This window comes from Canis lupus, chromosome 31, assembly GCF_003254725.2.
Source record: "Canis lupus dingo isolate Sandy chromosome 31, ASM325472v2, whole genome shotgun sequence".
NCBI lineage: Eukaryota > Metazoa > Chordata > Mammalia > Carnivora > Canidae > Canis > Canis lupus.
In genome coordinates, this window is record NC_064273.1 from 9,895,488 (window position 1) to 9,922,539 (window position 27,052).

The 27,052-nt window shown below is 32.8% G+C and overlaps 1 protein-coding gene across 14 annotated transcripts in view; it reads right to left on the bottom strand.

The window, feature by feature from the left end:
* Positions 1–27,052, bottom strand: part of ROBO2 (roundabout guidance receptor 2) — a 1,648,622-nt gene that overhangs the window by 95,217 nt on the left and 1,526,353 nt on the right. For all 14 annotated transcript variants that reach the window (XM_049104693.1, XM_049104697.1, XM_049104695.1 and 11 more), the window contains 3 exons: positions 12,948–13,072; positions 8,145–8,316; positions 3,404–3,609 (listed from right to left, as the gene is read on the bottom strand). In XM_049104693.1, the coding sequence (XP_048960650.1) occupies positions 3,404–3,609; positions 8,145–8,316; positions 12,948–13,072 (503 nt within the window). The remainder of the gene's footprint in view (positions 1–3,403; positions 3,610–8,144; positions 8,317–12,947; positions 13,073–27,052) is intronic.

Here is a 27,052-nt window from a genome sequence, read left to right on the forward strand (position 1 = left end):
GAGAATATAATCAAGAGCTCTCTTCTACAAATGTAAAAGGTATACATTTCTGTGATTAAATTTTGGCAAAAGGTGCAAATCAATAAAAAAATGCATGTCAAAAATCTTCCTTGTGTTTGAGTTCTATGGGCCTATAGTATAAACATATTTATTCACATTAGTTTAGGGGTGAGGCTGGGAAGAGAAATTGATGACCAAACTGAATAAGACAAGTCATGTCTAGACATAAGTCTAATTGTTGGTGAAATATGAGGGTTCATGTAATATAATATCTGCTGAATCCCCAGTGTAAGTGTAAGTGTACTGATGACTCAACCTTCCACAACTGATTCTCAGGTAAATCATTAGTGCATGGATGTTACTGCTTTGCCACCATTTTAATTGATTTTAAATGTCATTATGTATTTTAACTTGAGTTTCAAACTGTACTGGCACATCGTTCTCTGCCATATTATCTTCATACAATTGTCTTCTATTATCCAGCGGGATGATGGGGGATAGCCATTGTACAGAGCCATTCTTTCAAATGAGGCTGTGCATGCATTATAGTCATTAGAAATCTCTCCATTTAAGAAGCATCACTCACAAACTAAATATAATGAGCCAAGGTTGGATTTTAATGTGATGTTCATTTGAATATGGTCTGTGAAAGAGTAAAGAATTTGCATTTTATTATAGCTGTTGAACTAAAATGTAGCACTTGCTATTATGTGCAAATGCTGAAAGGAGAGTATGTAGGTAATGCTTCTTAACTGCATCTCCTTGTCATTGTGTAGAGACACAGTCTGACATTAGCTGTGGTAGGTAGGTTTTAATGAGTATTGGAATATTCTACTTCTCAAAAGATACAGATTCAGTTACCAATTAGCTGGACTATGAGAACACAGTGTTCATCACATTATTTTCCCCTCTTGCATTAAGTACCAAAAAAAAAAAAAAAAAAAAAAGAAGAAGAAGGAAAGAAACAGTGAGACACAAAGGAATTTTACCTACAGAAAACTATCTTGACTATACATGTGAAGTAATGTAAACCCCATTTTTATCTCCCTTTAAAGACTGTCATCTTACAAAAAAGGAACATTTTCATATTGGAGTTTATTAAAAGCCATATCAAAAGCTGAAATATCATTTCTAAAACTCACTCTTTGATCACCATCATCATCACTAACATTCATTTTTATTCCTTTAACTTTTAATAATTTCTTTTCGAGTCATAAGTGCTTCATATCTCTTCTCTCCCTCTTCCTTTATCTTTAACCAAGTGTTTTAAAAAGAGATTAATGTGCTGGCACACTCCATCACCTGCTTTTCTCCTTGTTGGCTGCAGACAAGCCCCCAGGAGCTTGCATCTCAGAGAAAGGATTCAGAAGCCTGACACAGGGCTCGAAGTTTGTTTGACATCATCAAGCACCCACCTTTAATTGCTTCTTTCAAACACTACTGGGGATCTTGACTATTCAAGCACACCCTTTAATTCAGCAGTACAGTGAAAATGCATTAACCTCCATGGCCCAAGTCTGCCTTTAGCCCAAAGAGAGAGGTGAAAGTGTTTACTCAAGGAGAGTTGGCATTAATTTTTTAATAACTCCCATTTGTTCAAAGAAGGTTAACAATTAATTTAGAATCAATAAAAAGACAGGCTAAACTCTGTTTTAATTTCTTTATCTTTTAACTAAATTTGACAGCATTTTTTTCTATTCATAGCAATGATTAATGCCTATGTCTCAAAATTAAAATGAAAAAATTATATATTAATTTTATTAACAAATATACAAGTTAACAAATTTTTGTGTACTTTGTGTGTATATGTACATACTAGAAAAGAGTTCTTTTTTTTTGTAAATGTCTAGGTGATACACTGATGAATACCAAATAAACATGCAATTAGAAATATATTTGTATTTTAAGAGAAGAAATAGTCCATGTTGTAGTTATTTGAAAATATATGTAATGAAAAATATTTTATCTTCCTTCCCTATTTGAATAGGAAAATTCAACATTGTTTTTCTGCTGTTTTTTTTTAAATCTTAACTCCCAATTTCTACCTACATACCAGATTCTACTAATTGTTCTTCCGCTAAGTCATTATTGATTAATTTTTCTTCATGAACTATTATATCAATCATCTTAATTCTGGCTCACATTCCTAATCTTTTGACTATGCTAGTAAACTCTTCAGCTTTAACATAGTGATTGCCACATAGAGGGGAGACTCTACATTTTGCTGAATGATATGACTATACTTGTAGAGGGCAGGTGGTCCTCATGATATCATTCATCTGGTATTCACACTTTGTGTAATCAATCCCTTACCTTGAATGTGTGTGGGACCTGTTGACTTGCTTCTGACCAACAGAACATGGCAAGGGTGACAGGATGTCACATTTGTGATTTTGTTACAAAAGACTGTAATGCCTGTCTTTCTAGGAGACTCCCTTCCTCATTGACTTGGAGGAAGTAAGTAGTCGGAATGAGTATATTAATAGGCAAGGAACTAACGGCAGCCTTCAGTCAACAGCAAATAAGACACTGAGGTAATCAATATGATAGCCATAAGGAACTGAATGTTGCCAGTAATCATGTTGCTCAGAAGCAAATCTATTGCCAGTCTTCGGATGAGACTACAACTCTGATACCTGATTTTCCCTTTGTGGGACTCAGAAGTGGAAGACCCCACTAGGTCATGTCCAGACTCCTAACCCCACAGAAACTATGAAATAACAAATGGATGTTGCTTTAAGCCCCTAAGTGTTTGCTAATATTGTTAAATAGCAATAGATAGGTAATACACTATTCAGAAATAGGCACTTGAGCAGCTTCCGAAGTAAGTTTAATTTGTTAAATTGGCAGGAATGGTCACCATCTTCTGTTAAAAGAACAGCAATGTCCTTGCCCACAGGTTTAAATCAAAACTCCACAGCAACTTAACCTTAAATGTAAGATTTTCCACCAACTAGCCAAACCTACCTTTTATGTATTCAGTCTTATCTCTTTAGTTTTTTCACATAATAGTTTGGCCAAGCCATTTTATCCACATTTCCTTATAAACATCCTTTGCTCATGACAGTAAATTAGAAGCATTTGACACTTTTAAATTACTTTAAATATCCTATTACCATCACCAACTTAATGTGTTTAAGATTTTTAGCTTTATCAAGCTAAAAATATGTATGAGTTGGAATGAAAGAATAAAAAGTTTCTAGGTCTGTTATGAACTTATTAACAACAAGGACTTTCCTTCTAATTTCAATTAATCATTTATAAAATAAAAAATAACATGGCCAATAATAAAAGGTAGAGCAACTGTGCTAGTATGGAAGATTTTAAGTTCACAAAGCAATTTTTCCCTAGGGCAATACTTAATTTGAGATGAAGATCCAAATACAAGTCAAGCATTACTTACCCGTAAATTCTTAATCTGCAATGTTCCTTGTTCTTGTATAGTTGCTCTTGAATCTCTACCCAGAAAAGTAAATCCCTCCTTTAACCAGCTAATTACAGGAAGAGGATCCCCAGTAGCTTTACATTTCAGTAATGCTGTACCATCAACTGCTAGAGTTTGGTTTGCAGGGCCTTGTAGAATTATAGGTGGAGGTCTATCTGTTAAAACTAAAAGATAAAGATGGTTTAATATATTTTAAATTCTCAGAAATTATATAGGTTATATTATACTATTAGATATTATATTACATCCATATTAATTATAATTTATTCTGCATACTCTATGTCCATTATGTATCTATTATCTATACATACTATACATACATCATATTTACTGGGGACATACTATTACTTATAGTTTACTCTGAATTACCTATAGTAGATGACAATAAAATAAATTCTGACATTATAATAGTGTTGAAAGTATTACTCATATTAGAATTAAAATAAAAATATGGAGAGTTCATGGTAGTTATTCATAAAATATACATTTTATCTCATATGCATATTTAAGAAAGCCAAGAGTGTCATATGGGCAGAAAAAGTTTTCATTTTTGCTTTCATCGTAAATATATGTATAATACATAATTTTACCCTTCAAAGCATTGTGCTGTATTTATAAAGACTATTATGTTGATTGATGTTAAATTACTAGAAATAAAGAAGTAATTTCTAGAATAAATTACTAGAAATACTTTATTTCCAGGATTATGACACTAAGCTTTAGATTAGAGTATTATAATTTGGATTATATGATTTAACTAGTCCCTAAAATAAGCAGTAATCTAGTTATACTATATTTATGATATAGGATTTTCATGCAAAATAAGTGTTTATGTATATATCAATTCCTGTGTTTATCCAGGTAAAATTTGCAGAATTTCATAAACTTCTAGTTCATTGTTTTTTTTTTTTAATTAAATATTGTTTTGTAGCAGTATTGTCAGTCCTGGAAGTATTTCATACTGATTTAGGAATATATCAGAATGTGTAGTATTATTTAAATGAGTGATGGAGATATGGAGTCAATTGGATGCAAATTTTCATCCAGAATTCATTAGAACACTAAATAAGGAAACTGACATGTCCGAGTCCAAGGAAGGCTTTGTTAAGAGAAAGTTCTATAAACTTCAGCATAGATTTTGATTAATTACCCAAAATATTTATGTATATTTAAATTATGTTTATTATATAATTACCAAAATTTGTATATCATATGTAAATATAAAATTTTCATAGAAAGGAAAAAATGTGGATTTTAATGATTATTAAGTAACTATGAGGAGAAAGCCTCTATAAAGAAAGTCATCTTGTGTTACATTGTACATAATCAAAATGTCATTTTACTCATTAATACTCTAATGTCCTTTGTCCACCAGCTTTCATAAATAATCTTTTATATAATTATCCATTTCCAAATCTATATGCATCATCTTTATTATTAGAATTTGTGGTTTGGAGGAAAACATTAAATTAAGCAGTCCTTTTACAGCCTACCATGAGAAAGCCAACCAATTTTAATTTAAAATAGAAGTTATGAAATAGATCCATTACATGTCAAGATACAGTGGACTTCCAATCAACCTAAACCTACTACATCAAAACACGTATTAAAATGTGTGTGTATGTATAAATTTAAAAACCTTATAAAAAACTAAAAAAAAATAAAATTTTGTTTGTGTATTATTGACAAACAAAAATTCTTTGTTTTAGAGGTAAATAAAATAATCTTCAGATAATGTAAAAATACAATATTATACCAATTCTGACACATCTGGCAGTAACTGCACAAGTAGATATATTCAAACTGAATATTCATGGAATTTATTTTCTTTATGGGTCAAAAATGAAAGGCAAATTTACAAAATATTACGAATAATTCTAAGTTCAATGAGAAAATGGGTCTATGTTTCCAGAGTAGAATCTATTTATTCTGTTTTTAATATTCTTACTTCTTTGTTTCAAATTAAATAACTATGGAATTCAGGTAACTTCTTACAACCAGTTTTTGTTTTTATAGCCATGAAATCATTAGATATAGCCAAGAACATCTAATTAGTTTCTTTCTTTTTTATTGCTCAAATGAGTAGCTCAATGTCTTTTTAATTAATTTGATCAATAAAGTAATTGAAAATCTCCTGGCCAGAAGGAATTTTCAGTTTCAAAGATGTTATGGGTAAAAGATGACCACTGGTTTCCATGACATTGAGGTCAAAGGTTAAATGAACATTTAGGGTTTCCAGTGATCTGTGAACAACTCCACAGTTTTCTCTAACTATGCATTATAAATCCTCAGTAAACCTTCATATAAGATCATGGTGTGACATTTATTGTCAATATAATATATAAATACATCTCTTCAGTTCTTTTAGATTCTATTGACTGTATTAGAATTCTCACTACAATTTTCTAATTTTCTGAGAGAAAAAGAGCAGAAGAAAAGAAATCAACAGTGCCAATGAATTAATAAGGTCTTCTAAAAGAATATTTTGAAATTCAAGTATATTGAAGCATCTTCATTCAATCTATAATCAGTAAAATTATCACTCAACAGAACATTTCATCACCATTAGCAGTCTCATCTTATAGGAACACTTGAGTTATAAATACCTCCAAGAAAGGAGACTAAGTTAAAAAATGTAGCAATAGAAACACTGCATAGATATTTTGCTTATTTCTCTGAATATGACATACTTTTTTTGCTATTTCTCTGAATATGACATTGGAATTTCAATTGGCTTTAAATTTCCCTGGGCCACACCCTCCAAAAAATGTTCCAAAACAAAATGATAGCTCACGTACCATTAAATTGTTAACCAATCTGAAAAAAATAAAAACTATGAATAGAAGCTGAACTCATCAGCCAATGTGGCAAGTTAGTGTTTAGAAATAGTTATTAGTAATAATAATGTGTGTGTTTGTGTGTGTTTGTGTGTGTCTGGATGGATAGGTCTTGAAGTTAGAGTTCTTTACTGTCAAAATCAATAACTCTATCACCTTCATTCAATGTTTTTGCAAAAGGATCTTGACTTTGTGATTGCTTACTTAAGTAAAAATCAATGTAGGAATTAATATTCAAGGCAGTTGTAGCAAATTGTTCAGTCACCTCACTCATCAGGTTTACACTTGTTTTCACTCTTTTATTTTGACCTCAGAAACAAATCTAGAATAACCACTGTTTTGTGACATTATGTTGACAAGCAACACAAGTTCTCAAAACAAAAGTTTTCCTTTTCGTTGCATCAGAAATAATTCTGAATATATGTCATATCTAGGTCTTCTAATTCATCAGTTTTGTTTTCTACAAATATGGTTTGCCTTTTTCCATAACAATTTATTTAGAAACATTTTAGAGACTGTCCTTTGTAAAATAACAAAAGCAGCTAGATTATAGTAGAAGTCTTCAGCACTATACTTGGAACGTTTTATTCTTATATATAGGAAATAGGTTATGGCCAGAATATCTTGTTTTCCCAATATATGTACCTGGACATTTTTGCTAATGGTTGAAAGCATAAAGGCTTTAAAAAGATGAATAATTATCTTTTATTTCTCTTAAAGAAGAACATACATATGAAGGATCAAAGATCTTGCCCATCTAAAGGAAGAATTTTTTAGCACTATTACCCTTGAACCTGACTTCTTTCAGTTCCATGGCAGTAAATTTCTGCAACATCAGCAGGTGCAGCCATTAACAACTCAATGTTCCTGCAGCCAATTGTTTGTCTGTTTCATTTATTCCTATTCCTGACATGGTGCTGAATCAGGCAATACCATAGACAGACATTAAAAAAGATTTCCTTTCTATTAATGTAAAATCACCATTTAATCTACATGTAAGTTCAAATTGTATAAAAGTGCATCACATTTCATGAACAGAGAAGGAAGAGAATCAGAGAAGTTGCAGACCAAAATTCTTATATCTCAGAAACCAGCAACAGAGGAAAATAAAAAACCCATAAACCTCACAAATATAGTTGAACAAGAGAGAATTTTTAGTTTAAGACATCAAAAAACATTACATTCTGCTCAGCAAATGTACAGTAGCTCACAAAATATCTAAAATTCCCAATCTATCAGATGTGACAAATAAGCTCTAGGGGAAATAAAAACAGATTATGAAGACCCTTACATCATTTTCAACAATCAGTATAAATGCAGATGCTTCAGTTAAGACTTATAATATATAATGTGCAAATAAAAAAAAACCAACAATTTTAGCATCCATCAGTAGTTTGGAAGGTATTTGGTTAATTTAACTTAGAGAATGAATAATTAAAAAGTCATAGGTTATCATAATGTGATTATCAGCTAAGAACACGTCTATTTCCACTGATACTATTAAAGATGATATCTCTTTCTCATCTCATGAAATAAAATTATTAATGCCCATTAGAAGCAATCATGTCAGCATAAGACTAAAAAATATACAGATCACATATATACGTACTGGGAGTGTGATGTAATTTCTTTAAAATAAAGTATTACTCTATTTTAAAAAATAAATTAGATAATCTTTGATATTCTTTGGGACAGTACATGTAAAATTAGAAACAATTAAACGTTATTTTAAGTAGATTCAAACTTAGAAGACAAGCATTCATTTACAGGTTTAGCAATTCAGAAAAATTTCTCTTGGTTAATATGGATCTTAAAATAAAAAATATTATTTTCCCAAGACAAATCTAAAAATAATACCGCACCATCAGTAACTTCCAGTTGAGCTTTTGCTAAAATGCTTCCTGCCACAGTTAATGCCTGGCAGATATAGTAACCCGCATCGGAGCGCTGAATGTTGGTAATTGTGAGGTCTCCAGTTGGCGAAACAGAGCATCTACTGTTGGGTTGCTGGGGTTGATTTGGAAAAAGCAAGTTCTGTGGAAGAAACACAATCTCATCAATATCTTTTCCCACTCAGAAGGAAAATTATATTAACAATAGCTATTACAATTATTGGAATATGGTCAGAAAAAGAAAATACGTTTATTATAAAAATATGGTGTTGAAATGATTGAAGGCCACAGAGTGAGTTTCACTGGGAAACTTTTTCCAAAACATGGGAATATAATATGCTTTATAAAGTCAGCATGCTCTAGTCTGAAGGAACAGTCATCTAAAAACTCTGGATCTTGGGATATCTGGGCGGCACAGTCAGTTAAGCTTATGCCTTTGGTCAGGTCATTATCTGGGGGTCTTGGGAACCAGCCTTGGGTTCCCTGCTCACTGGGGAGTCTGCTCCTCTCTCTTCCTCTGCCACTCCTCCTACTTGTGCCCATGTGCACACTCTCTCTCATAAATAAGTAAAATATTTTAAAAAATAAAAAAACAAAACCTTGGATCTTTATTTTAACCCTTTACTTTCTCCCTGTCTTACTGCCAGTTAATTAATATCTTTGAAACGTGATTTCTTCATCTGTAAAATGAGCATAACAGAATTTGTGATAATGTGGAATGTAAAATAGACTTTCCACTAATCATTCTGAGTACTTTATATAATTATCTGAATTTCTTATAAAGGTGTTCAAATGTGTGTGGCTAAAATTGACAAAGACAGCCAGATCTACTCCTGCTATAAAATTTCTGCCGACTGCAATAGTTTTGAAAGGAGTTAGGTATAAATACTACCATCTATGCAAGATGAAGCAAATGATTGAAAATAAAAAGAAGATGCAGAATGTTTCTGAAGTATACGTGTGCCCTTAAAGAATTTCATAATATGACTTTCTCTTTTATGAAAAATTACCCTACTTTACTATACATCTCACAATAACACAAACAGCCTACTCATAACAATTTGGAAGTTCCTCTATGAGATCAGCAATGTTAACTTAGATGACCTATCTATGTTGCTTTACTGTTGTTCAATTAAGGAAAACATTTGGGTATAACAAATCATATTGAGGTATGTTTCCAAGTTGGATTATAAATAAGAGCATATCAATTTTTATGTTGTATTTACTTACAAAAAAGAACATTATAACCCTCTGGGATCTGTTTCTCGACATAGTAATTAATTTTCCAGGTTTGTAATTAAACAGTTTCAATACGTTACAATCAGGAGGTAATAACATTCAATTAAAGGCATAAGACACATTTTCACCTTAAAATGTTTTTACCCTTGAAGTAATACCAATGGAAGAGGATAAAATAGGGTATTAACACTTTTCAATTACGCTAAATGACTTTAATCCTGCGAATGATGTCCTACTTTAATTAGAAGCTCTTCTCTTTATTGCAACATGATGGATGTCCACTTTATTAGATTTGAGTGTGACACTATAAGCCCACTTTACATAAACATTACCATGTTATTAAACCCCTTCTAAAAGAAGTGATGTTTGCGAGCATGTCAGGAATATAATTTCAAAATGCTATTGCCCTCCTATAAAACTTGTATTACTATATAAGGCTAGACATTTTCATGCATATGAAACAATTTGAGAACAAGCTAATTCTCTTGTGGAATCCAAATATATTACTGAAATAAACCATCTAAAAGAGAAGGGTCTAAATTTTAAAGCCTCTTGAAAATGATACAATAACTCAAAGTATGCACTTTCCTACAATTAGCCATTAGAATACTAATTTACATAGCACTAATACATCAGATGGGCTTAATTCTCCCTGGGATCTCTTCCTCTACAATGTAGTATCAGTCCACCTTCTAAATGATTCGTTGACATGGAAAATGGCATATGATTGAGGTTAACCCATCATCTTTATTCCCTGCTTGTGTGACATGGGCACAAGAAAATGGATTACAAGCAAAACCCAAGAATTCTACAGAGCTCTTCTTGCCTTGAAGTGCCTAGGTATCTTATTAGTGCTAATTGGCATTATCAGCACATATTGAGGAATATGGACCATTAAGTCCAGGCTCTTAACTCTACTGATGGAGAGTCATAGATCACTGTAAAAATTGGATACTGAAGACAGTAAGACCAATTTATTTTTCCTAATATTCCAATTCATAATTTGTAACTTTACGATTTGCTCTGGCGATTCTCTTTTGTTCTCATTTACAGTTTCTCTCCCTCTCTGTCTCTCTCTTTCTCTTTCTCTCTCTCTTTGATGCAAGAGAGATAGATGAAGGAAAGAAAACCAGACCTAAGATTATAATCAAATCAAGTTACCTAACTGGAATTTTTTCCCAGAGATTAATATCCCTGGAGTTACATGCCACTTTGTCAAAAAAACAGAAAAAGAAATACTTTTAATGCTATTTCATTATCCTTAAAGACCATTAAAGCAGAATGTAGTATATTTAAATGCCATGTTTATTGGGCCACAGGTCCAATACATTTTATGCAATATCTTATAACAACATAGAGCTATTTTAAGGCATGTGATTTACCCATGATACAGCTGTATTTATATAATAATGAGATACAGAATAATGAGATTTGACTCAATACATGGTTTTAAAGTGTAAATTTCCAAAAATCAAACTGATTTACACCATTGTATTTATAAAATTGATAAATAAATAACATGTTCATTTCATTATTATCAGTGGCTTGAGGGAATAACTTTGATGGACCCCAAAGCCCCCCTAGGCAGGTAGAGGGAAAGAGCCACTGACAAGAGAAAAAATATTGTCCAGCTACCAGGGCTTTCCATCCCAACCTTCGCAGGTTCTATGTGGGTTTGAGGGCAGAGGTGACCAGAGTAGTGTTGAGCCTCTCCTTGGTGCTGGACATTAGTGTCTGGGCAGGGGGACACCTCAGGTTCTGGCAGCCCTGACCTGAGCAGAAATATGAACTTGACATTTTAGGCAGGACACAGGGGAGGCAATTTCACTTTCCTAATTTCCAACAAGCTGTTAGAAATAGCGTCTTGTTTGATCATAATATGTAAAGCACTTTTACATATAAACTAACTTAATCATGTCATCCTCATAATTTATGCAAAGTAAAAGGTATTATCCACAAAATTTAGATTAAGAAAAAAAGCTTCAAAAAAGTTCAAGAGTGCTACAAGGATTATACAATCATATGGAGGGAAAATGGCTTTTAAATTCTATCCTTTTTCAAGGTGTGTGTGTGTGCGTGTGTGTATACACACGTGTTAGAAATATGTTGTATTGCTTTATACTCTCTTTATAGTTTGGGTTGTTTGCATCAAACAGCAATTTTTAAGTGAAGAATCAAGAAACCCTGTGAGTAGAAATTGATTTATAATCACTAAATGATGGGAAAAAAAGATAAATATTAGGGCCTGGAACAGTTTTGATGTGAGGAGGCAGTGAGGGGCCAGCACTTTATCTAATCTTTACACCCATAAATCATAAGGGAAGTGACTCAAACAAGGAGCACTGAAGAAAGAAGGAAAGACAATGTGTCCATCTGTACTGAGCTGGTCAAACTGCTAACTAGGGGTGGTTCAGAAAAATATAGGAATCTATGACATTTAAAGATGATGACTAAGGGGAACTTACTGATGCTCCTCTATCCAGATAATCAAACATTAATTCTGATCAACAGGTTCTCTCTATGCAGTCTAAAAAAATTTCCCATCTCTGGCAAAGTCTTTAGATTTCCTGGGACTCTTAACAATGATTTGCATTATTCCCTAGGAAAGTCTTCCAGAATTTGGACTAACAATAAGGGTGCTGAGGCCTACTCCTGAGAACTATGCCTCCTTGAAGATGGTACTGGAAAGTCTACAACAAAAATATCTCCCGGTCCTTCAGGAATGGGCTGATAAGTTTTAAGGCAAAGAGCAGTTTCTGATTTAAGCTTGAAATTCTGTTCATTGCCTGAGAACCTAGAGGTTAAGTGCTTTGTTCCAATTTGGCCAAGGCCTAAGTGGAAAAAAAAATAGTGTATCTGACTTACTTTGAACAGAGTCTGAAAATAAATACTACTCAGAGAGGGCCACAAGTGGACAAACCAGGGCATAGCAAAGACCAGGCAAGAGTTGGTTGGTGTATAATGTGTTATTTCCTATCTAATCCCATTGTGAAGGAATCCAGAAGGGATGATGGAAGTAAATATCTATCCCACTCATAAATGGAAGTATCCTAAGTGAATGATAAAGAAAAGGTATTTATAATACCTATCTATGAAAGGGAATTGCAATTGGTTTCTAGGTGGATTGATAATGGAAATATTGTTTGACTGTTTTACATGTGACTAGGATATTCCAAGAACTCTGTATCTACAAACTCATTTAATAATCCTAATGTAGCTTGCTGCAAGGGAGTAAAACTATTTTTCTGTTCAGAGATTTTAAATAGGTTTTGATTAGACTTTTTAAGATAATTTTGTTACACTGGGTTTTATCTATTCTATGTAAGGTACAGAATTTTGGAAAATTAACACTAGAAAATAAAGAACATTATATTAGAACATCAGACTCTTACTTATTTTAGAATTAATTGTTCCATTTTTTAGAAATAAAATAAATTCAACATTGATAACAGGAAAAGTGAGGCAAATTTGAGGAGCACCAGAGACAGGAAGAGTTCAGAGATTTCAGAAAAGCAGTCAAGGTTTCACACTCACCTGGCTGCCTTCTTTTTGCCAAAAAACAGCTGGCTGTGGGTTTCCTTTAGTTTCACAGGGAAATGTAACTGTTCGACCTTGAGCAACAATCTGATCTCTTGGCCTAACCACAAACTGTGGAGGAGCTATAATTTAAAAGGAAAGAAAGTATATAAATATCAACCATTGCCAAAGAAAAAGCTATCAAAGGGAAAATCTGGTACTGGGTGGATTGCTCAGAGCCAGACAAAAGCTACAATTTTTATTTTTATTTTTCCCTATCTTTTAAAGCATATTTCAAAATACAATGAAAGGAGAAGAGCACTCTCTCAAATGTAAGGAAAAGAAAAGTAAACTTATTAGTAGACACTTTCTAAATCTTGTACATAATATTCCTGTAGCCCATGAATTTGCATAGGAAAATAGATTTTTAATGTATTCTAATATTTCTTAAAGAAAAATATGGTTTCCCAATTTGGTTTTGCATTTTGAATAGATAAAGGTAAAAAAGAATCACTTCATTACCCAAGTATCTCCTTCGGCTGAAATTAGTCTATTCACAGACATTGACCAATTCCTGTAATATTTGTAAGACACTGTTCTACATGCAGAGATACCAGAAGGCTTAAAGTATGATCCCTTGTCCTCAAAGTGCTTATATTCTAAAATGGACAAGTTAGTGTTGAAGACATCAAAGAATTGAAGATCTGGGAATTACATACAAAGATAACTAATGATATAATGGCATGTATGAAAGGGGTTGACTCTGCTTAATTAATTTCATTTAGATAAGCAAGCATTATTCAGACAATTACTATGTTCCCCTACTGACACTAAGTTACAGAGATAAAAAAAAAAAAAAATACATGGCAGCCTTTAAGGAACTCACAACCTAATGAGAAATACAAAACATGATGATGACAACAGCAAAAGCAAGGTAAAACAATTATCTAAGACTATCCTAAGCTCAATAAAAGACATGCTTTCGGAGAACAGCACTTAAATCATAGTACTTTTAAGAAATGTGACAGGACTTCAGGAGAGAAGGAGGATCCCTTTATGTTATAGCAGCTGTGAAAGGCTTACACATTATGGGGCTTTGAGGAAAGGGCAGCGTTTAGCTAAGTGGAGAAAGGGACTATCAAAGGGAAAATCTGGTACTGGGTGGAGTGCTCAGAGCCAGACAAAAGCTACAATTTTTATTTTTATTTTTCCCTATTTTTTAAAGCATATTTCAAAATACAATGAAAGGAGAAGAGCATTCTCTCAAATGTAAGGAAAAGAAAAGTAAACTTATTAGTAGACAAAGGGCAAGAAGCAAGAATACATCTAAGGTACAGTACGTAATCTGGCAGAAAAGAAGGGTTTCAGTTGTATGAACATCATTGGCTGAAAAATGTAGATTTGAATGTAGCCTAAGAAAGTCCTCGTTCAGGATCGTTCTAAGATAAGAAGTGATAGATGCAAAGCAACATTGTTGGAACATTTACCCTCTAACGAATGTGGTATGGTTTGTGAGGGAGGGAGCTCAGTCAATAAAGTAGGAAGTCTGGTTGGAAGACAAAGGAAGTGATGTAGGCAAAGATAATGAGACCTAGACATGAATAACTCCAATAGAAAAGAAAATAAAGGGATGGGTGGTAAAAATCCTGAGAAAGTTCAGGTTTAAATTGGGAGCTAATTGTAAAAAGAAGGAAGTGAGATGGTAGACAGTAAAACTGGAAGTTTTTACCAAGGACATCATATCAAAACCCACTCCTGTGAAAAACAGCATGTTTATTCCACGACTTTTCTCATCATCAATTTACACTTTAAATTGTTGCTTATGCTAGAAAACCAAAGATGGAAAAAAACTTTAAAATCAATTCTAACTTTTAAAACCTGCTGTTCATGGCAGCCATCCTAAAATTTGAACTCTAAAGAATTAGAACAATAAATGATGTTCAGTAAAGGTTTTCTACCAGAATTCTTTTGACTCTTCCAAAGTACACAAGAGCAGGTCCAAGAACAGAGTAAAGATAGGGTAGCTTCAAACATACAACCAGTTACCCATTCTTACCAGAATGCTAGTATAGAAACAGCAGCAGCATTTTTATTTTTATTTATTTATTTATTTATTTACATTCACTGAGACTTGTAGTGACTTAGTTTTTGGTGTTCTATTATACCGCCTCCTAACTCAACACATTCAACACATACCCCATGGACAGCAGGGATAAATCTACTAAGTGAAATTTTCTTCTATAACTACAGATAACAGAAGATTCAGTCTAACAGGATGGAGAACCCAGATTTATGGATCTATTTGAACAGGATGTGGTTTATGTTTCCTTGCATTTCCAGGAGATTACTTGCTTCTTACAATCTTCTTGTTATTTCTAAACAATTTCACTGAATCAGCAGATACATTGATTTTTGTTCCATGTTTTCTAATAGGAACAATAGATTAAATCAATGTACAAAATTACTTCAGGGACAACTCTTAAAACACTGCAATGTCCATTTTTCAGGGAAGATATGAAACCACCAGATTATTTATGCCAAAAATGCGTTAGGATTGGTATTTATCATCTCTAATATCCAAGAAAAATAATATGTATTAAGCAAAATTTAAAGACCAGATACAGTTCCCACTTCTTAGTAATCCTATGAAAGACAAGCTTAGTGCCAATATGGACACTAACTAAGCTAGAAGTATAGAGAAACAGCTTGTATCTCATTATCAAAAATTTTTTTTAAAAAGTGGATTTAGTAAAAATCATTTAACAGCCTGATAGAAGTCATACATTCAGCTTATTTGTTCATTTGTACTGCTTTGGGCTAGAAAGAATTTAAATTGGCTCACATATCTAATTAGTAAAACCTTAAAGCCCCACATGTGTTATGAAGTTCTTCTTTATATAATTAATTTTTAAAATGCAGTAACTGAGAATACACATGAAGTCACCAAATGAAACATCAAATGAAAAGAATGAAAATATATTTGATAGTTTTAAGCATATTACGCTCACTCTGTGTCTGCCTACCCATCTACATCAGTAAAATTAACATCTATACTTTAATTATAATCGCATACTTCCTGGTATTTAATTTAACACAAATAGAGCAGTGTATTATCTGTAATACAAAAGGCAGAGGGCACTGGGTAAGAATGGGTAGAAGAGCAGCAAATAGACCAGGTGATGAAGAAAGGAGAGGCAAGATGACATAAAGGGCTACGGTTGAGTTATGTTTTGAAGCACAAGTAAGAGTTCACTGGATGAGGAGGAGTAAGGTCACTTGGAACAGAGAGAAGCAGATGTAAGGCAGACACATGAGGAGCTGGATGTGTTAGGGTAGTGTAAATAGTCTTAAGAATAAAATCAGAGAAACAGAGTGATATAGAAGGGCCAGATAATTTATGCTAAAGGAGCTTAAATTTTGCCCTGAAAACTATGGAGATCTGTTCAAAGATGTTTATGCAAGAAAGATGTAATAAGATTCATGTTTTAGAAAGAAGGCTTTTCTAAAAAAGAAAGGACAGATGCGAGGCTGGAAAATCTTAGCAAGTTAGGGCAGAAAATCCAGTTGAGAACTGTTAGTTATAGTAGCACCTTAAGAGAACATTTCATCAGAACCTTAAAGGACAAAGAGATTCTGTAATATTACAATGTAACATTTACGCGTAATGATAAAACCTAAGAAGACCAGGAAATCATATTTTTTTTTGGTTTTTATCCAATACTGATTTTTTAAAAAGACCTCTAACAAAATATTATTAGCATTTGTGTTATTCATGCTATGGAGTATTCTTTTTTTTTTTATTTCATTTATTTATTCATGAGAGACACAGAGAGAGAAAGAGACAGAGACACAGGCAGAGGGAGAAGCAGGCTCCATGCGGGGAGCCTGACGTGGGACTCTATCCCAGGTCTCCAGGACCATGACCTGGGCTGAAGGCGGCGCTAAACCGCTGAGCCACCCGGGCTGCCCTATGGAGTATTCTTTCATGTGATTTTTATTTATATTGCATTTTTATTCCAAGTTATTACAAATACACTCTATTTCTAAAGTACCAAATAGTTTCATGTCATCAGAACTTAAGCCCCATGCTGCTCTCACTGGAACTGGACTCACCTTATCATCTTTAAAAATAAACAAATGAAATATAGATATTAAAGCTAAGCAAAATAAAAATCTAGAGTATTTAAGTGTCTGAAAATGTACATCCTTTCCAACTGTCACTTAAAGTTGGACCACCAAAACAAATTGCATCAATCACTTTTACTTCTGCGTACTCTCTCTGCTCCAGATCTATATTGCAATCTCCTGTGAAGGACTATCAGCTGAAGGAATTTATTTTTGAGGTTTTAAAATGAAAAACTGCATCAATAATTCTTCTGCTAACATCTCACATTTTCAGTATTTCTGCCAGGTGGTGGTGAAAATGGTTTGAAAAGACAGTACTTGGCTGATAGCACCAATGGGAGGGAGTAGGCAGAGGTGGCATTTTATCAATACAGCAAGGTAGCACAAAGTGTGTTATACATAAAATGGATTTTCTATGATGGCTCTCATTAAACATAAAAAAAATGATCGGTTTCTCAAGATGACAATTCCAAACATATATTTAAAGCCAATGTGAATCAAAGAGGTTGAATTATAAAATCCCGATGAATATACTAGTTATAGAGATGGCAATTCCCTTACATGTTTCTAAGACAGAAGACTACAAAATACATATTTATATCCTCTCTAAAATCCAAAAACAGTAGGCAAATCTTTTGTAGTTGTGATGTAATAGTATAGTTGCTTAATCTGTTAAGTGATTATACCTTATTGTTACAGCTGAAACAGGAAATGAGATGAAGAAAACAGTGGTACAATTCAGTGGTCGATGGATACTTATAAGTTAAAAACAATAGCTTTATAAGAAGAGTGTGTTGTGTGATTTCCAGAAAAGTAGACCCAAATATAAAAAGGTCAATTGAGATTAGAGGTCTGGTATTGTTCACTTGAAACGGCATTTTTGAGAATTTAAATACAATGCACAGTAAATTAGATTTGATTTCTGCTAAATTATGCTTTGATACTGCATTCAGCCCAAGCTGGCTTCAATCAAAGTCAGGCTACAGCTCTGTTATGCTAATGCCCACTGATGGAAGTGAGTGGGTGTTATGGAAATCAGATGGCTGAACATGAGTAGGAAGCATAGGCCATGCATGAGGTGGGCTTGGAGATGAGGGGATGGGGAGACCTAAAGGTTAATCACATCATGTTCTTAGTTGTTTTTACAGGAAAATATGACTTTCTATGGCAGGCATGAACATGGAGATAGTCATGCAGCAGTTGCATATATTAATATGTGACAGGATGGTTACAGGCACACTCAGCAGATCTTTCTTTGGTTATAATTTTTGCCTGAGTGAGTAATCTTCTTATTCTGTAATAATAGGCATTTTGAACTCTGTATCTTGAACAAGTAGAAAATATTTTTTGGCTATTTAATATTTTTGCTCCTCAAATTCTAATATATTCTATAAACATATTTGAAAAGCACAATCATTCATCATATATTTGTGTTAAAGATTTGCTGAGTCACAACTTTCTTAATACCATAACAATAATTAACATTAATTGAGTGTTTATTAAAGGCCAGGCAGTGTGTTAAGCCATTCACATGCATTATCTCATTTAATACCCAAAGAGCCTTATGTATTAACTACTACCATTATGATATGAAGATCATCAAACTAAATCTTATAAAGGGCACACAGATTTTTAAAGCTTGAAGCACCAGATCAGAGGACAGGTTTGACTTATGGTCCATCTAATGCCAGAGTTGGACCTCTTAAACACTGAGTTTTAGATTAAGTCAGTTAACCACGGTCTGACTAAAATTTGCCATCTCTACTACCAAACAAAAAGGTAAGAATTATATGCTATGATTTCTGATATGGTATAAGGATGTTAAAATTGTAACATTGTTTTCCCTAAATAATTGCTTTGATTATTAAAGCAGCATAAAACCTATGATCTTGCTTTTTCTATGCTACTGAAAAGTACAACCTTTCTCAAGTATACTTATTTTAAGTCATTCTTTATTCAAAAACCTACAATGGTTTTTCTATAGCTTGCCCTTGCAATGCTTGCAAATTGTTCTTCCCAGTGTAGCATTCTAGCTTCCATGAACTGGCCTGAGATTTTACCATCCTGACACTGGCTCGTCCCCAGACCAGCTCTGGTATGTCAACTGAACAGTTTACTTTTAGCCACTCACACATGTATTTGCTTGTGCTCGTGGTTCACTCATCTCACTACCTATTATTCTTAGATCCAATTTGTTGACAAGGATTAACCTGAACATACGCTGTTGTACTTTTCTTGTGTTCTTTCCACTTTAAAGTATCTGCTCTTGCTTGCATTGCCTTTGATTTCTATTATTCCCCCTGCCTCAGTGTCTTGCTTCCTCAGTTCAGTAGTAACCACCTACTGGAATAGGGAGCTACAATTTTGCATTGAAATGGCCTCTTTATTTGGCCTAAAGAAAAAGCCCCAAATAGTAAACTCTAAATGAATGTCTTGAGAGGAAATTAAAAAAAAAAAAAAAAAAAAGTTCTTGATCTAAAGCAAATACTCAATGTTTTTTCCATTTTATCAGACCACAAGGATATGACACATTCTCACCAGTGACAATGACTCACTATTGTAGTAATTTGGGTGGAGGGATGCCAAAGATAATATGTTGTTTGAAAAAAACTTCCCAACTGATTCTGATATACCTATCTGTAGAGAATGCCGCTGTACCATATTGGAAATTTATGACACAAAGACTACAAATGAGTAGTCACCACCCCTGAGTGACAGTATGGACAAATAGAATATAGACAATACAGAAATATAGAGGACTTGTGTAACAATCAATTCTAGATTTTCCTGAAATGAAGTAGTTAATAGGCTTACCCTCACGAACAATAAACAATGAGAAGTCCTTTCATTAAAATGCAATATAGAGCAGGAATAAGAGATGGATGTTTACTGACTTTATCATTAGAACAGACTAACTTCTAATTGATAAATGATTGTTTCTTCAACTTACTTAATTCTATTTAATTTTTACTATTTAACACTTCATTTGACTTCAAAAGAATTTCTGTTAATAATATTGGAAATGCATAATGTCATGAAATATTTGATTTGAAGCTTATTAACACATAATTCGTCTCAGAGGAAGCAGTGCATTTATAATGGAAAATATAATTTAGGGATATAGGACTTAAAGTAATCACTTTTATAAAGTCTATTTAATCACATTTTATTCATTTGTCATTATTTTCAAGGAATACAAGTAATCAAATGCTAAATTACCTACCTTTCTAGTTAACCTTTTTCTTAGTTAACTAAGTGCATGCCAATAACTCCTCTACATAAGTGCTATGTCTTCTTTTTCAACCAGCCTTATTTCTAGCTAATATTAAAAATTCCATGGAAAAATTCCAATATTTATGCTTCTATTCAACAATAAACTAGTAATTATCTATCTATATTTGTGCTTCTTTAATAATCTAGTATCTCTTTATAAATAAAAATACATATACATTTATCTATCTATGCTTCCTTAATGTCCCTATGAAAAAGGAAAAGTACTAAATGACATATTGGTTTCATAAATATGAAAAGTAATGTAGATATTCAAGGGAATAGGGTGGCTACAAAGAATCACAATTCTTATATTTTTTATCTCTTTAGACTTTGCATTCTAGTCTACCTACAAAATGTCTCAATATACAAATTGCATTCAATCTTATATGAATAAAGATATGTTGCAATTATGCAGCTATTACTCTCTACATTTTAGAACTACTTTTATGGAATTTATTGGTTGTGGGAAGACTACTTTTTTAGGGTTCATATAATAGCTAGAACTCTAAAAGTAACTCACGGTTATTCAAAGTCTGAAAATCAAATTAGGACATGGAATTAGTCAAATGAATTATACAGTGTGACTTAAAATAATGTAAGTGGCTTTCTAAATTGACATATACAGTAAGCAATTCCAAGGAATATTGAAAGTACTGAGTTTCAGTAGTAATTGTGACACACATACAGAAGTACACACGTTTGATACCATGGTGAAGATTATTTTTTTTAATTTATAGTCACACATAATATATTCCTCCCTGTAAAGGAACAATGCAAATATTAAAATGAAATAATTCTATGATGATCTAGAGTGCTGAAAATGCCTTGAAAAGAGTAAATTCATTTGGTTCAAAATATGTTAAATTCTTGGATTTTATAGACAAGCACATAAAACCAGTGTTATAATAAACAGCTATATACATTTATCCATTTTGTATTTAGTCTTCATTGTTTTTTAAAGACAACACATAACTGGAAAACATCACAGTAATAAAATTTATGCTATAAATGAATTCAGATATTGGTTGGCACTTTAACCCATAATACTATTTAATTATTCTGAACAAACATTTACTGTTTTATTTTGTGTTAAGCTCTGAGGATACTAAGATCTCTGTCCTCTGGAACTCCCTGAATATAGAGGAAACTCCCATGGAAACAATCAAATCTGATACAACATGAGGAACATGATGAGGGTTGTAATACAGGATGTCCCATCATTATGACAATAATTTGACTTAGTCTGTCTCCAACAATTGGGGAAGGCATGGAGAAGAAAGGAGAGAGAGAAAGGGCGAATGAGAGAGAGAGAGGCAGGTTGAATTGTTCCTTTGAAATTAGGTAGATAAGGAAGGGAAAGTGGGAATTTATTCTTCACAGAGGGAAAAATGCATACATTATGACAGAGATATGAGTTTCTCAGACTGCAACAACTATTACCTTGACCAGCATGCATCACCACCTTTGGCAATTCAGGTCAGTCCATTTGTTAAACTGAAGGATTATGTTGGTGGGACCATGGATTTTTTTCCATGTAAATAATCTTTATGGGCTTTCCAAAGTCCAATTGAATCCTCTATGGTATTAAATATTTCTACATTGCAATAAATGTAGCAGTCAATCCAAAAGTAACTAAGTTGGATATGTTTAAAGATGATTTTCAACTGTATTATATTCCAGATAACTAAAAGAGATTTCATTTTGATTATAGGTAAGCATAGGAAATCCATAACTATAGGAAATCATTCTGAGATTCAACATGCAAATTACCTTCCAAATTCCACAAAAGTTATAAATTGAGAATGCCTAGAAAAATCTGACAAAATTTTAAACAAATTCTGGAATTGTCAAGCTTGTTTTCCTATATTCTTCTGTCCATTACCAGTAGTAGTTTTACTTTATTCCTTGCTTTCCTGACTAAAATACTGAGAACAAAATAAAATTTTGTTTTTTCTAAGGAACTGTTCATTCTCAAAAAACAAAACAAAACAATAAACTATTTAATTGAATTATTAAATAAAGCAATATTTATATTTTTAAATGATCTCATTTTTCACCAACAGAAAGAGAATAGTTTAATGAATAGTGAAAAAAACTCTATCTAGATCCTAACCTGGGAAAACTAGACTTTTCACATTGCAGATTGAAGGAGCTGTATGTATGGAAGGTGAGGAGGGGATTTTTCAAGTAAATGGTGAGACAAGACATCCATTTTCACTCACTTAACCTGTCAACTTGCCAGAACTGTCATGTCAGCACTGCAGCTAAACCACGAAGGCTGATCACATCCCATTATCTCATTTTTTTTAGAAAAAGATTGCATGAAGATGCCAATCAGAAAAAAAAAAAAAAAGGAAAAAAAAAAACTTGCAACCAAGAAACAAATGTACTGATGCTGAAGGGCTGCTTAGTTAACGGAATTTTAATATGCAACTGCAATGTTTCTTAATAACATTAATTACACGCTTAGTAAGGCACCATCCTAACTCATTAGTGCCTTCTTTTTGTTGTATTTTATCTCCTACTAGCAGAATGGGGACTATGTGATTGGCCTACTACCATTAATGTTGCTTAATCTTTTTATAGCACTATTTAAAGCTGCTTGCATAAACATTTTCTAGGCAAGTATTACCTATGTATGCATATGTGTGTATCAATTAACTGCACCAACATTTGGCTTGCCCCTACCACATGTGTTATGCTAGACCTAGAGGCAGTAGAAAGATAAATACAATAATGTATTTACTAACAAAGAGCTAATAGTTTTATAGAACAGATGAAAATAATATCCCTAATAAATCGAGAAAGCAATGTTTGCCATAAGAGTTCTCAAAAGCCTTTCAGATATATTTTAACTCAAAATTTAATTTAACTTGGTAGCTTATATATTTTTAATGAATCTAATTATGCAATATTCCCTTGTGTGATATTTAATATGTTTAAATAAGTAGTGTCATAATTCAAATGTCATGCATGTAATTTTTAGGTGTAATGCACATCATAATGTCTATTTTATAGTACATATAAATACACACACATATATATCTACCATGATATCTCTTTCTGTCAAATTACAAATCACAGTAACTTATATGTTATATGAAAAATTTTACTTTCTTAGAAAATGTGATTAAAATATTCTTATTATTTCTTTCTGGCAATAGCCAGTAAAGTCTCTTAATACTAGCCTCCTAATACTGCTTCATTCCAGATTATTTGTATTATTTTGATGTTTGATATTTATAGTACTTTAATTTTAACTACTAAGTTAACATATTTAGTTTTTATTTTATTCTTATTTGAATAGACTTCAAAATTAATAAGTATTTATGTTTTTGATACTTAGGCTAAGATAATGGAGTAAAGGCTTATTACTCTTTTCCTCTATTTATTACAAGAGAAATTAATAATATACAAAAATACCATAGCCCCAAACCACAAATGATAAAGTACTCCTGCCACAAACATACTCAAGTCTGGAGAAAATGAGGAAGCACAGTAAATATCAACTAGCCTCCATCCACAACCTTCTATCAATACCAATTTCACAAAAACTATCTGTCAATAATGTGAGAGCCCATCCCCTGGTCTTTGATGAGAAGAAAAAAAAATTTAGAGTCAAGTAAGGGACTTGGGAAATATGAACTATGACTTTGTAGATAACCAGGTAAAACGCAAAAATTGAGGAGAAGGTACCGAAAGAAAGGAAAGCCAAGCCTATGTGAATGACAAAATTGCAGGGTGGCCTCCATGACCTTCACTTCCTGGAGATACTTCCATGATTATGTTAGATCACATGACAAAAGGGATTTTGCAAATGTAATTAAGGTTACTAATCAGTTGACCTTAAGATAGAATAATCAGATGGGCCTAAGCTAAACAGATGAGACATTTCCATCAGGAAATTTTCTCTAACTGATAGCAAAATGGGAAGTCAGAGGAGATATAAAGCAACATGAAAGATTCAACAGGCCATTGCTGAATTGAAGGTTGTAATGGCCATATGCAAAGGCTGCAAAGTGATCTGTGACCCATTGCTGGAAACCCACAATGACATGGGACTTTAATTCTATAGCTGCAAAGAACTTAATTCTGCCAACCAACCAGAATGAATTTTGAATTGGATTTTTCTGGCGAATTTCCAGAAAAGAGCTCAGCCTGACCAAATTCTTGATCTTGGCCTATGAAATGCTAGGCAAAGGATTCAGATGAGTCTGTTTGGCCTTTTTACATATAGCTCTGTGGCTTAATAAATGGGTGCTAATGAAGTTGCTCAATTAGTGTAATTTGTGATGCAGCAGGAGACAACTAATACACCTAAAAACCATCTTTATTATGAAGCACGAATTATGAAGAAAGATGAAGAGGGGATTTCATATGAACTACAGGGAGCTTAAAAATTAAAGAGATCTGATCTTTACCACCAGGGTCACTAGCATATCAAGAAGAAATAAAATCGTTTTTGATAAAATATTCAAGATAACAGTCCAAGTAGGGGTTGCTGAATTACCCTATTACTTTCCATTTTCCCTTCTCCAAACATCCGAACTCTAATCTTCAGCAGTTAACTAAACGATTAATTATCTGGTAGGGTCTAAAAATAGGATCTATGTAAAATAAAATAAAATAATAAAATAAACTAAGCTGTACATTAACTAATTGTTTAATCATTGACAGAAAGAACATAATCAATTAGTCAAAAAAAGAAAAAGAATCTTTAGCTTCAAAGAATTACCCAAGGAAATACAGAAATACTTTAAGAAATAGTTGTCTATAGTCTAAATGAAATTACATGCCATAGGGCCTCTCTTTTTAAAAGGAATCAAACTTTAAAAAAATCCTCAAAAGGGATAGAAGAGCTCAAAGGCAATTGGAGGTAAAGAATATTAATTATATTGAAGGTTAGCAAGGAAACAAAGAAAAGAGAAAATAAAGTTAAATGAACAAAAAGAAACAAAAGAAATGGTAATTGCAATTGAAAAAGGGAGATAATATAAGCATTAAGAAATCAGACAATATGAAATAAAAATGATGACTCCAAAATTATTACAGAAGTTAATAAATATGGAATTAAGACAAAGGATAGCCAACACAACTCATGGGAGATGGAAAAAGTGAAGGAAAACAATAGTCAAAGATAATAGAGAAGAAAATACTCTTGAAATAGAGTAAATTAAAGCATGAATCTGCAGATTCAAGAAGCCTGTGTCAGGGGATATCAGATACAGGGTGATCAGGACCAAGATATAATCCAGTAAAATTCTAGAAGAAGAGACTACATTGGTATTCAAATAATAAAAGGGAACCTCAGCTAATGATAAAAATAGTGTATAAACCTCAGACTTCCCTACAGTACCATTCCAAAACTAAAACAACCCAATATTTTCACCAAAGTCTAAGAAAAAAAAATATAACTCAATAATTTTATACCTATCCTCTACTTTAGAGGCAATGGACAGACATTGTCAAATACACAAGGCCCTTGCAGAAGAATTAAGTCAGTGACTAAAGAATATACTATTGGGACTATATATATTCTATATGGTCTTGAGACTATAGCATGAGAAGTAGCCAGAGCTTGTTTTTCACTTTAAGAATTAGCATCAGCTTAAGATATTTTAAATGTTTCACATTACAGAAACTCTGTTGGAATGTATACAAGGCAAAACAGAATGCATTTTTTAACGTACTATTTAATCAAAACATATGGAGCAATGAAAAACGCGATGCTTAATAAAAATTAAATGGGACTCTGCATAAGGTAGCTAATTAGCGCCAGGTGCAGGCAACATTAAATGGTTGTAGGAGGGAGAAGATTACCTCAGGTCATAGGGTAACAGCTTGTCCAAAGAAGAAAGTCTGCAGGGAATAAAAGTATAGGTTTCCTTCCAAGGCACACTCAGGATGCCTTTTGCAGAAAAGTGGATCTTGACATGAAAGGGTTCAAATATAATACCTACATGTTTTCTGATTTAAAAAAAAGAAAACTTGGAATATTTCCAGTATTAAGTTAAATTATATACAGCACATAAAATTTTCCAGATTTCAAGGAGGGATGAAGGGTGGTGGTGTCAGAAATATCAGTTGTGTTATTCTGTAAGTAATGTCTGCTTTATAATTTTCCCTGAATGAATTTTTCAAATACTTTTTTATTGGGCCTCTTAGTGGTCTTAGTAATGTGTTTTAGAGCATGTTAAAACAAAACTACACTTCAACTCAAACAGAACTTTCACAAATGAGGATATATTTAATTTTTGTGTTTAAGCAGTGAAAAGATTGGGAAGAAAACAATGTCCCTATAGATTTTTGATTAGAATAGTGGCTGCTTCTTTAAAATATTAATTTAAAAAATGGGAGTTTTGCCTCAATCATATATATCTCTCAATACCTGTAAATTCTTGTGTGGTCAATTACATTCTTCCATCAAAAGGTAACATACTTTTGAGTCACTAAATAAGGAAATACTTAAAAGATTCCATAAAGTTGTGTATTGTCAGTTTGTTTTTGATATTTTAAGCAGTTTCACCTGATGCACACAGCTTTTAGTTTCCATACTGAAGGCAGTCAGCATCTAGCATATGGTGTACATGATATAAAGCGGAGTAGGGCTCAGCTTCACAGGCGAGGCAGCTGGTAGATTTGACAGTTCTTTTCCAAATTACTCATCATGTTTTGAGTTGCTGCTAGGAAAAAATGTGTTGCCCATATCCAAAATAGATGTTCTT